This window comes from Triturus cristatus, chromosome 10 (assembly GCF_964204655.1).
Source record: "Triturus cristatus chromosome 10, aTriCri1.1, whole genome shotgun sequence".
Lineage (NCBI taxonomy): Eukaryota > Metazoa > Chordata > Amphibia > Caudata > Salamandridae > Triturus > Triturus cristatus.
Genome location: NC_140593.1, coordinates 1,137,493,538 through 1,137,506,748, shown reverse-complemented (window position 1 = coordinate 1,137,506,748; position 13,211 = coordinate 1,137,493,538). Strand labels below are relative to the sequence as shown.

The 13,211-nt window shown below is 41.4% G+C and overlaps 1 protein-coding gene across 1 annotated transcript in view; it reads right to left on the bottom strand.

Annotated features, from left to right (window-relative positions):
• Positions 1 to 13,211, bottom strand: part of LCMT1 (leucine carboxyl methyltransferase 1) — a 188,533-nt gene that overhangs the window by 57,464 nt on the left and 117,858 nt on the right. Inside the window, exon 8 of the mRNA XM_085629455.1 lies at positions 12,619 to 12,720. Coding sequence (XP_085485581.1) covers positions 12,619 to 12,720 — 102 coding nt within the window. The remainder of the gene's footprint in view (positions 1 to 12,618; positions 12,721 to 13,211) is intronic.

Here is a 13,211-nt window from a genome sequence, read left to right as displayed (position 1 = left end):
CTTTTTTTGATGGAAATACAGTTCATTAATCAGCTACATATAGTGTAACAGTAGAATTTTCATTCGAACACATAATTTTCGGGTGGTTTCCAAGTTGTCTCTCAACGCGCGTTTCGGCAGACCACTGCCTTCCTCAGGAGTTCTACCTCCAAATAGTATGTCAGCAAAGACAATTATACATCACCGCAATATATTTAAATAAAACCCACAGTGTCACTACTAAAAACATTCTAAATTTTCTATATCGATAGACATCAAAGCACAATCATGAAGTTCACATCCATTTAAAGTGTAGGAGCCTTATAAAGGAGAAAGGAATCTCTAAAGGTAAAAAAAGATTTTGTCCCAGTCAGGGTACTGCAAGAAATAAACAGATGGACATAGACATGCGAAAAATATGAAAAAGATATAAAAGATATATGAAAAGAGATGAGAACTAGAGGTCTCTAGATGTCTCTCCCTGTATTAGCTATGCACGCTAACTGTGTCTTGGCCTGTAGATATGTGGAACTGTTTTATAGCAAAGCAGATAATGAATAAACTTACCACTAGGTAAGTGTTGCTGAACTGTAGATATAGCAAATTTATAATCGGTGTAGATAATTGTGACTGGTGTAACTTGTAGATTCAGATAAAAACAGGTCCTGCAAATATGAGAAAAGAGATTACCGTTCTCATGTAATGCATGTAACACTTAGTTTAATTCTCAGCGTGGTCTGTGCATTTATTGTCCTTAAATGAAACACCTAACCATAATGTTGATTGTAGATAATATACAGTGGCTTATCAGTCTCACTGTCAATAATGACTTAGTCAGGATGTCGATCAGCCCAGCTGAGGTTGACTCATGGGAGGCTGAGCTTTAGTAACGGTAAGATCCAATCTTTTGAAGACATAAACATGGAATTCAGAATCAGGGCACTTTCACTAGCTACAAGCTAGACATTGTGTCCTATAACAATCAGTGAAAGCGGGTGCATTTAAAGAATTTGCGCCATTTTAAAATTGGATGAAGGAAGGCAATCATGGAAAAAAGATTAGGTCCACAATTTACACACTCCAGTCAAACTATCACGGAGGCAGGCCTTGGAATACTGCAGATAAAACAGAACTGCACCAGTCACAGGACAGTGAGGTTTGGAAAAAGGTCTTCTTGTACTCTCCCACTGCTTCAAGGAACGCAAGCAAGAGGTGACTATTCTGTAACATATATCTGAACTAGTACCTCACCACAGAGAAGCTAGCCAAATAAGATAGAAAGAAACTGGATGTTGGAGAGGGTAAGTGACTTTTGGCATGTTAAGGCATCTTTTGTAGCACTGTCCACAGCTACACAGAAACCGGGCATAAGTGTTGATAGCGACAGATGACATGTTCCAAATACATATTGCTAGAGACCGAGGAGTGGTGGTGCTGAGCTCCCCTTCACTCGATCACCACCATACACGTAGGTAAAAGAAATCGAGCACACTAGCTGTTGGTTCTGGCACTGCAGGCAATATTGGCATTATGGCGGAAGACCAAGCGTAGACATGGCAATCTGGTTATAGATCTGGTTATAGATGCTATTAACTGAAAGGATATGACAGACCAGACTGGTCATCATTCCTCACATATCTATACTATAGAGACTAGCTTCTAGAAGGTTGTACGAATAACGCAAGTCAAGATTATTCATATGCACAAACAGGTGACAGGAATTGGCTCATCTAGTGACACTTAATAGGGAACGCATATCTCACCACCTACTGCTGTGTATCGTTTTATCATAATATGAATTTCTGTTTCAGCTTAGGAAATCAGCCCAGAATGAAATAGACAGGGAAGAAATTGGGAAGGGGAGCAGAGGGAATATATATTCACGGAAGGGAGGGTTTGAAGTCTGGAATGTTGCTTCACCAGCCGAGTCGTTGTAGAAGGCGGTATGTATTTTTGAAAATGAAGGAACAGCTGTTAGTGCTAAATATTATCATTACCCTATGGCATGTTACTTGCTTCTCATAGGCAACCAGCCCATCCCAGCCTAAGATGCTGTGCCACGCTCTGTGTAGTCTCTCAAATGACCAATCTTGTGTGCTTCCCGCAGGTAAGTGCGACTCTGTCAGCTCCCTTTGCTCCAAAGGCTCACGGTATACGATGTGGAATCCAGGAGTCTAGCAATATCAACCAAAAGGTCCAAAATCCCCACTTCACACCATTTCCTGTGCTGTTCCTCTTCTTTGCAAAGGAAACGTGCGCTGCTGTCATTTATGCATTACCTTTCATTGTTTCTGATGTGGTTATTTTGTTCCTGTAGACTGAAACTACCATGTTGCTGTAACATTTCACAGGAGCATCAATATGACCAACCATTAGCTCCTGTTCAATTAGGAAAATAAGTAAGGGATGGTCAAAACTTGTTGCATAATTTCTTAAGCCACTTCGTGAGACAGATTTTGTTTGCTTAATGTGTCTCAGATGGACCTTTAGTATTGTTCATTCCTCATATCGAACTCTGGGAGAGGCTTCAGATCAAATACTCCCACTAAAATGGTACAATATTAAAATACAAAGAAAATCTGATAGCAGGCTTAATGATTGAATTGAATTTTTTAAGAGTTTGGTGAGGAGACAGAAAATTGACTTATTATTCTACCACAGATTATACAGACTGAAGCCTGTGGTGAATGAGAGAACACATTATAGAGGTAAAGGGTACAAGGTACTGTACAAATATAGTGCAAACCAAACTTTCAGAAATGTGTTGAAACAACAGTTGCACTCTGAATGCTACAATACGGTTACGTCAATATTGATAGCAAATCAGGTTTTGGCGTTTTAATTCAGTTAATTTGTTTAACAGAAAGATACTGAGTCTTTGACTAGTCAAAGGATGAATCTCTACAAATAACGGATATGTAAAAACAGTGTGAATACTCAATAACAGTGGATGATTCACTGTTTTGTTCTTAACCAGTGCTTTATCCAGGACGTCTTTAATGGCTTTAATGGAAGAATTAACCAGCTTGGTCAGTTCAGGCTGAAGTGTTACATATAAGTTCAATACATCCATTTCTTGGGCAGGCATCAGCAGGGGATTATGTGGGTTTCATGGTTTTCTATATATTGGCTTGTTTTTTTCCTGACTTAAAGTAGGACTGAAATTACCTATTAACTGGGGACGTCTTAAGCTTCCTTTATTTGTTGCATTGGTTCTCAATTCTGTGTGAGCACTATTTTTGGCCAGAAGATAGAGATTCATCCTTTGACAGTCAAAGACTCAGTATCTTTCTGTTAACCAAATGAACTGAATTAAAACCCCAAAACCTGATTTGCTATCAATATTGAGAGAAGCTGATTGTGGCATTCAGAGTGCGACTTGTTTTAACACATTTCTGAAACTTTTGCTTGCACAGTCAAAGACTCAGTATCTTTCTCCTACCCCTTGCCTTTCAGCAATGGCATTATTTCAGTATTTCACCGCCCAAACTTAGAGAATCCAATTAAGACTGCTGAGAGAAGGCATTTAGTTTGCTCTGGGCTTTAGTGCAAGAAATGAGGAAGTATTTCCCTCCTACCTATAGGCTGAATACACATGCCTGTCTTACCTACTCCAGTGCCACACCAAGATATGCCACATTCAGCTTTCAAGCATCAATCGGCATCTCATCGCTGAGCTGTATCACCCCCTTGCCCCCACCTCTTTCTCACATCATTCACCGCTGGACCTGTGCACCATGCTTCTCATTGTAAGTCCTTGGCACCCTTCCTAGAATCTGCTCTCCCACTCCAAGGCCTGCTCTCTAATCTGCACCTTGTCTCATCAAGCAGGTGGAGCAGGATCCCACGGCCTATGGCATTTAACTGCAGAGCTATAGGTAAGTTGCATTGCTGCACACCATAATATCTCTGGACTTTCAGACAGGACTGCAGTACTAATATCCCGGAGAAAGCTGTGTTATCTGCAGTGGAATGCCCCATTATTGGAATTAAAATATTTGACAACATTACACCAGGTTTGGTGACTCTCAAATAGCTCCCCATGGAAGTCAGATCAATCAACAAGACTGCCTGCATAACCCAAAAGGTCTTACAGACTCCTCCGGAGTTAGGCACTTGGTGAGAAAATGCAGGTCACCAGACGCCGGTCTATGACTTCTGGCCACATGTCTGTTCAAAGGCGGAGAAGAACATGGTTTGGAGCAGGTAGCCACCAGAGTATCTATGCGGGCATCATTAAGCGGAAGTAAGGGATCAAATGTTGCTAACACAGTGAAGAGTATATTCCTAGGCAATCAAAATTGATACAGATATCAGCCACTAGGTCAATTGATATAGAACTAAAAACATTAGAAAGACTTTTAATAAGAGCCAGTGTACCATATAGTAATAAAGTTAAAAAATCATTTTTTTATTGTTGTCAACATATAATAGTGTTTTATATTTAAATCAACATATGACCAAACACAATACACTTTCTAAAAAAATATACACATTTTTTTAGAAAGTGTATTGTGTTTTGGTCATATGTTGATTTAAATATAAAACACTATTATATGTTGACAACAATATAAAAAAATGATTTTTTAACTTTATTACTATATGGTACACTGGCTCTTATTAAAAGTCTTTCTAATGTTTTTAGTTCTATATCAATTGACCTAGTGGCTGATATCTGTATCAATTTTGATTGCCTAGGAATATACTCTTCACTGTGTTTGTTGCCCTGTCCTAGGAATTGACCTAAATATTTTACAGGGGGTCCTTGTTACTTCCAAAAGATCAAATGTTGCTAACCCCGGCTGCAGAATTTCTGTCAAAACATTTGTGTTAATCTCAGTGGAGGACAGCTGTAACTCAGGCACCTCTGCTGCCCTCCGAGCCACCATTGCAAATAAAGCACATTTTTCCATTGGTGACCCATGTGGCGAGTCAAGCTCTGTCACAAGAGAGGTATAAAGCTCCTGGCGTTCTGCCACAGTTTCAGAGTCCAATCGAAATAGATAATAGAGTCTCTGCTTACAAGCTGTATGACTACCAGTTGCGTTTTTGTAATTTCAAAGATTGACACTGCTCAAGCTCAAGCCAATGTCGGTTCAGGGTCCAACATAGACATCGACATCCGATCATCCACCTGCACCGGAAGTGTCGTATTTGTATCAGCCAGTGTAAACCAATGTGGATCCATAGGCTGAAGTAGGTACAGGCCAGGTAACAGGGTCTAGAGGAAAAGATGGTCCCGTGGGCGTGCCAAAGGGAGCCAGAGGCACACTGTGTATTTGCAGCATGGCCTCTTGAAGGCCTTGATATGCAGTGGGGTTGATGATGGCTTCTCTGGGAACTCTGGGCGCATCAGGCCCAGATAAGAAATCGGTTCCATGAATGGTGACCTCGGTGGACTTGACTCACAATCCTTACACCCACCGCCTTCTACTTGAAGAGATGGGTTGGGGTCAAGTTCCACTTCACTTTTATATGCCTGCATTTGGACTTGGACTTTTAATTATCCGACGTCTTCAAGCAAGAAGTGGAACAGTCATGGAAAAGACTCAGTGACCGGGACATAGTCTGGGCCCGTGACTTGCAGCAGGAGTGGCATTTATGCAAAGGCCGCAACCTCTTCTTGTTTTTTTGGCAACATAAACTTTGCCTCTTGGTCTCAAATCACCATCAGGTACAGGAGGACATTTATTGTATGACTTTGTGTCCGGAGTCTAAGAGCCAAAGACACTTCTCCTGCTATTTCATGAAAGGCATCGGATTCAAACAGTCGTGGCTTAGCTTGAATACTATAGTTTTCGGTGGGGAAATTTCACACTGTGAAAAGATTGGAAGCCTTCGGAAAACACTAAAATTAAGGAGCAGAGTTCCAGATCCACATAGTAAGGGCTAAAAAAACAGGAACTGAGGTCTGTGAACAAAGATGGTGTTTTTAAGCGGCTCCACTCCATCACTTTCAGGACGGTGTGGCGCCAGTGCAGGGACGCACAACACAACCTAGCATCGTGTGGAAGACTGCTATAAAAAAATCCCTGGACCAGTGTGGTGCCTGTGGAATAGTCTAAAGTGAGGAATCTACAGTTAGAAGTATCCATCAGAAACGAGATTTTACCTTTACTCCAGCCACAGAGGTAAGACGGAGGTCTGTTTTTCATATCACTCTACATAAACAAGTAAGGTTGCAAAACATACCCATCATAGTACAAATACAATAAATTAGTTATACAAATAAAATTATAGAAAATACTATAGGTTGTATAAACGCCATCCCCCCAATGTTTAATAACATCGTAGCCTGTAAGAAACTTGACTTTTACCAAGTACCAGTCATCATTATCAACCCAGGAGATTATCAAGCGTAGCCCACTTTCAAAAGAAAATAGGAGATAAGTGAGGCATTTCATTTTAGGAGGATGATTTGTCCCTGAAGGTTTGGGCTGTTCTCACACATTCCAGACAAAAAACAAGGTTGTTTTGTCAGGCAGAAAGAGAGGTTTGGCAGCGCAATATGCATGCCGGACATCAATTACTTACAAGAGGAGCAGGGACTTACTGGTGCATGCCCCCTAGGTGTACGAGTCAATAGTTATGCATTATGATGGACTCTCCCACACAGACTACATTGCCCAATCTAAGATGGCACCCAAAAGGGAATCCTGTTCCCAAGGGTTTGTCTAGTACCAAAATGGTGAACTCTGTAGCTTTTGAACAAACCGTTTATACAATCTAAGATGGAACATGGGACAACATCCGGTTTTAGATGGTGTCTGCGTCTCTCTTTACATAGCAAAATAAAAGTAAATGCTCGTATGTAGCATCTTGCCCCAACAATACCTGATAAAGTAGCTTGGACCCTAGGTCCAGTCCTCAGTTAACACAGTTGTTTTATTGAGGTCCTGGTTTGTGTGGCTTCCAGAACCATTTATGGAGTTTGATTTTCTTATTATAGGTTTGACAGTGACAGAAGCACTGATGCATTCACAGTTTTTACGTTCATGGTCAAATCATGGTTTTATGTTCAAAGCCAGACTTTGGTTTCCCTTCATTAAACAATGGCTAACTATGGGTTTTCATGATTTGCTTCTGTTTTTAACTGGGTATTTGACGGGCGCTCCCTGTTCTAATAACACTTCTTTCTCCTCTCAAGCAAGCCACACTGGGGTCTCTTTGTAAGTATCTCCATAACAGCTTAGGAGGTTACACTGGAGTTCTTTCAGCAAACCAAATAACATTAAATTGTGTTACCACATAATATGATTTTCACCTTGTCATCATATGACATCCCCCATGCATCCATCACTGTTCTAATCCTAAACTGGCCTTTACCGCAAATCCTGCCTTCTCAAGACTATGCCAGCCCTGTTTACAAGAGTTATGCCTGTCATACACACCCAATTATCAGGGCAATCGCACACACCTTCATTCAAGTTCAATAAACCCTGTGATGAGTGTCCCTTTGCCCTTGGCTCTGTGCCTTGAAAAACCCGCACTCCCTCGTCCACGTCACACATGTCTCTGAGAGGCTGCTGTTCTTATAGCTTAGGTGCCTCTGGGACCAGGACACATATGCAGACAATCTATGAGTTGGAGAATCTAGGTCACTCTGGAGAAGTGCAGACAAAGGGGAAGGGATTGTATAGGCCGCCTCAGCACTTGGGACTGGCCGTCCATTGCTACTGGCATCTGTCTTCAATCAGATATCACTGATGGAAACCAGCTGTGTTCTGTACCCTTTATGGGGTCCCACAGGGCGTACAACCATAGTGGGGCACAGCCCTGGTTAAGCCTTGACAACTGCCCAATTAATGTAGCAGCTATACAACCTAGAGTGAGGGCAGGAGCTCTGGCATCCTGGGTCTGGCTGCTCTGGAATCGGAGAGCACCAGAGCTTGGCTATTAACAAGCTGATGCTGACACAGGTCTCAAACTTTAGGGCCACTTCCTCTTAATAGTGAAAGCTCTGTTAGGGAATGAGCAACTGGCACCTCAATAGTGTCCATTTATCTACCCCCTCTGCAACTCAGGGTTCCATAGATAACTGTATTAATTACTGAGAGGAAGTAAATGCCTTGCAGAAAAAGTTTTTATTAGTGAACAGGAGCAGCAAAACCCATCTCTCCCACAGTCCTCCAACGGTTTAGTTCTGAGAAGACACCAGCACTAGTGTGTGGGAAAAAAGATCACCTGTAAAAAACAGGAACAGCCGCCAAATTGTCACTTTCAACTGACAGGAGAGCCATCCCTTGCTCTGGTTCCCCAATCAGGTTACACATCGGCGTCATCACTCACCTGTTATGGGTATCAAAACTACCCCTCACTTAAACCAGACAGCAGAGTTATAAGCGCATCTTTGACAGAGAAATCCCTTGATCAGCATGCTGATCTCACGTAGACAGCACACCTATCCCTAAGCTTGTCAGAGTGCAGCACTATCACCTGACGCAGGCAGCAGCGCTATCCTGCATTAGTTACAGACAGCTCCACTGATTTCAACCTGGGCCTACGTGCTCCTGCATGTCTGATTATCTGTATATTGGTCCACTCATGTCAGTCTGCCTTTTCTGTGTCTACATCTATACCTATCCATTCATCATTTCCAGACCACCCATAGGCGAAACCCTCACACAGGTTAGGTGGAGGGCTCGGAGACCCAAGCCCACCTGCAGGGCACCCAGTACATATAAACAGCGGAATAAATCTGAGTGACTTCTGTTAGGTTGGAGGGTATCAATATCTGTCCCCGTATACAAAACACCATTGTAGGAAAAACTTTCATCTTGAAACTAACACCTTCCACATTTAGTTCAGCCAGGGAAGGATGAGATGCCATTAGCCCCTCACAGAGAACCTCCATCTGATAAATCCTTAATCGAAGACATGAATCTGCCCAGGAGAACATAATTTGCCCAGTGCCTAAGTGATTGTCGATTGCTGTGCTACACAAAACCCTCAACCATTTTAGGAAACCCACACGCTCTTGTGAAGAAGTATCTGGGGTAACAAGTAACAGACATGAGCATCTGGAGACAAGGTAAGACGACTAGGCAGACAACCAGGATAGTGCTTCCATGAGTAAATTATAGAGACTCACCTACTCAGACCGAGCTACTCAACAAACTATAACCCTTCCTTTTGGATTACACAGATCACCAACCGGGCATAGGAATCAAATTAAACAGTCATCCCTATAACCAGTCTCGTACACTCTAACACTCACTCACACAAACAATCAACTAATACTTACAGAAACAGACTTCTACCCCAGAGAGCATGGGTCTACCAAGACTCCAAGAAGGTGGACTGACACACACCACCTCTGCAATACACCCTGCAGAGATTGCCATAAAAGCACCTCACCTTTGCATGGGTTTAGTTGGCGGATTGTAGTAACACATCCTCCATTGAAAAACACACCTAAGGGAAAGTCCAACATCAAATACAACACCTATATCACTAAATTGGGCAGGGTCAGTCCACGAATGATCCTTTGTGGGAAAACCGACTACCTCTGAAGCATTTGGCTCCAAGGGAAAAAAGCTCTGAGGGGGGCAGGTAAATGGTAAAGAGCACTATTTCAAAAGCAAGTAACAAAACAATCAATTAATCCATTGGAATTAGCCACTAACGGGTACCAGTGTTATCCTGGGCCTGCTCTGAATCAGTGACTGTAACAATCCTGATTTTGCGAGGTATTACATATCATGGACTCTGTTGCATACCTTGCCTCTCTGCTGTGCATCACTCACGGACTGCTAAAAGCCCTACTTGCAAGCATAGAATTTAGAGGGCCTAAACAAGGTTGCAAGGCCATGCTCATCAATGCAAACCATAGCCCGGACTCAGGATCCCACGCTGTTCAGGAAGAGTTGCTGACTGATATGTGGCAGACATGAACAACTCCTCAGCTCTAACTTTTAGCTGCGCATAAATCATGCAGAGTCAACACCATGTCCATAAAATCCTTATTTCATTATTTTATTTCTATATAAGGTGTTTCTTCCTGATTTCCTTCTTTTGAACGCAATACCCTTTAACCAGAACTAACATGGCTGTTGTCAGAGTTACGTCAATAGTTAAGAAGAGTTGAAAGTAAGCTCAGGGTTGAGCTAGACGAAAACTTCAAACAAGTACAAAATGTAAATGTCCTCTTTGATCCTTCTGCAAATTATCTGAATTACATGTAGATTTAAACAAATATTTAAAAGGCAATTTGTAAGAAAAATAAACAGCAAATACAGGAAGAGAGCTTGAAAAAAGGCAACACATAAGAGAAAACAAAGCAAGGAATAGTGCATTAGAGAGGATAAGAGATGATACAATTAGTAAACAGGAAACATACAAGAAGGAAGAGTATGTGCTAGCAAGCAAATTTGGTTAGGACAGAAAAGTTGAACGCATAGGAAGAGAGAAATAGACAAGAAAAGAGAAGCCCTGTTAAGGACACGAAGGTCATTAAAGGAGGAGGGAAAGAGCAGTAGCACGTGTTCCCCCTATTTTTACAGATAAAAATGTTGCCACAAATATAGATTACAACCAAATGATTAGAACCAATATCCATTTAAATGGACATTTTTGGACACTTTGCATTTGAATAGTTTGATTCAAAACAGACGTAATTGACACTAAATGATCTAAACAAATCACAAATAAGCCCTCCTATTTCTGACGAGGTTCGCATGGTCTTCTACATTATCTCTCGCAGTTAGACATTTTCTCTACTTCCTCAACTCTTCGCATTTTATACATTTCGTTTAAAAATATTCTTTTAGCCCATGGCAACCCCCAAAAACACAGAAAAATTTGGACCGGCTGGGCAACGTATCGTGGGATCGAGCTTCTCCCTTTACCATCTACAGACCCCTAACAGAAATCACTATATATGTACACTTCCACTGACCGACTCGTTCCATATTATGTAACAACCCGTCATTCAATGAACGTATCCTTGGTACGATTACTTGAATCTAGTACAGTCTGCATATTGTTTACGTTGTGTACCCTGCATGTTTTGCAGGTACTGCAATTATTTAAAAATGCAGATATTTCTGATTTATCTGCTTTCTCACAGGTACTTGTAGGGCTATAGCCCAAATTTCACTAGAATAACTAAATAAAATTTAATAAAAAATAATATATATATATATATTCTTTTAATTTTGGACTTCAGGTACAGTTAACGACTAGTCATGTGCCTTCTTCCCTCTGCTCTGCTGGCTCACTAGGGAGAGGCCTAGTGCACAGGTCTGCTCAGCTGCTCTTAGTTTCATTATGTACACCCAGAAAACACAGGTTATGATGGATGGGCTTGCTACTCCTCGTGAACTGCAAACTAGAGAAACGTTAGCAGATGCTGGGTCCACTTCTATGCACCAGAGTATAGTGTTTCTGAATGAGTCAGTGCACTAAAAAGCTAGCGGTATAAAGAGAAGGTTAGCTAGAACAAACATTGGCAAAGCCCACAGACCTAGCGGTCGCGTGGAAACGCAAACAAGCAGCATTTGTGCATGCCTGTGATTGCACTTGAATGCACATTCAAGATAGACCTGTTGGCTTTGCCAAACTTTTTTTCTTTTGCAGCAGCAGCAGCAGTAACTACCATCCCAGCCATAATACATGTTGCTCAATTGGAGGCTCTTCCCTTTTACAAAGGGATTTCTAAGCAAAGTTGCTCTAATGAAATTAGGCAAATTCTATCAGTTGAATGCTAAGCTCAAAAGAGCAGCAGTAAAGAGGTCTGTAGCTCCAATATATATATTTCATTATTCTATTAGAGTATACCAATGTTTCAGGATTTAGAAAACCCCATGTGTCATATATATTGCTCTTAAGCAATGCAGTTCTTGCATAGTCAAATCCAGAGCTATTTTGTATGTTTCTTTTGCTCCTCTCCCACAAAAGCACAAGAAACAGAAAACAATACAATTTGAGAGAACACAGTTTACATTAACTTTGTGCCAAGAGCAGAGGCAGAAGTAAGTGGCAGTGTAGGGAGAGGGCTTGGGGCAGATCTTCACTAGAGAAGATGTGGAGCAAAAATGAAGGAGCAGCAAAGGAGGAGAAAAGAGTGACAGCAGGAGAACAGAATATCTTTGTGACGAAGCATCTAACATCAGCATGTCAGAGAGAAGGGAACAAGTAGTGTTTGCCAATCAGGACACCGGAAACCTGACCCCAAGTTTGCTGCCCAAGATCTTTTGAGTCTCAAGATTGAGAGCAGTCATCCAACAAACACTCCATTGGAGGTAGAAATAAATACCAAAATAGCCAACAGCATAAGACAAGATAGGAATACTCCAATAACCCAGTTCAGAAGCCACCTGCGATTAAGAATTTCTACTGAAACATCTGCCACAAATCTCAAGCTATCTGTTACCAGACCGAAAACAACAACAGCTACCGAATGAACTTGCACCAGTTGCTGTTGAATCTCAATCTACACTGTTTTGTATTGTATTTATTTTTAAGTTTGCTTAATTTTGTTTGGTTACTTTTACACTGCTTCTCTTTGTTCCATTATGGTTTTCTCTAGCTTTCAGATTTAGAAATTCACCAACCACACAACAAATATAGGTGCCTTGAATCACATAGAAAATAGTGATTCAGACTGCATAAGACTACAACGTTGTATAATTGGCTCACCTGTGTTTGTAAGGACTGGCATGCTTCAACACCAGCTAAGTCACATTGCCTCCTCTGCATGTTCTCCACCATGATATGACCAAAGCGATCACCCATATTTATCTAGATAGAATGGAAAAGAAAATGTAAGACAACTAGCATTAGCTTGGTATATCTACTAAATAACACTGCACCTTTAGAAAGTCCAGGGTGCCAACGCCCTAATACTACAAACCCAATCTAACTGTTGGTTATCACAAACTGCACCATTCTCCCAATACACCCAACCACAGAATCAGCACCATAGGATAACATGCCCCAACTACAACTCACGACACTCCATATCCAACAAATCATCTAAATCAACATGCAGATTAGCACATTCTGAAACCAACCACTGAATACATAAAGCACCTCATACTGCCTCCCCATTAATATGGCACCAACCTCTACTCATGCACTGCAAGCACCAACAGCCTGCAGTGAACCCACAACACTTAATACAATAACATGTCATTGCTGGCATATTTATACAGTGCATGTAAACACCCACTGGGTTTCTCAGCAATACTGATGGATAACAGATGGATATCTCTCCCTGCAACTAAGCATGA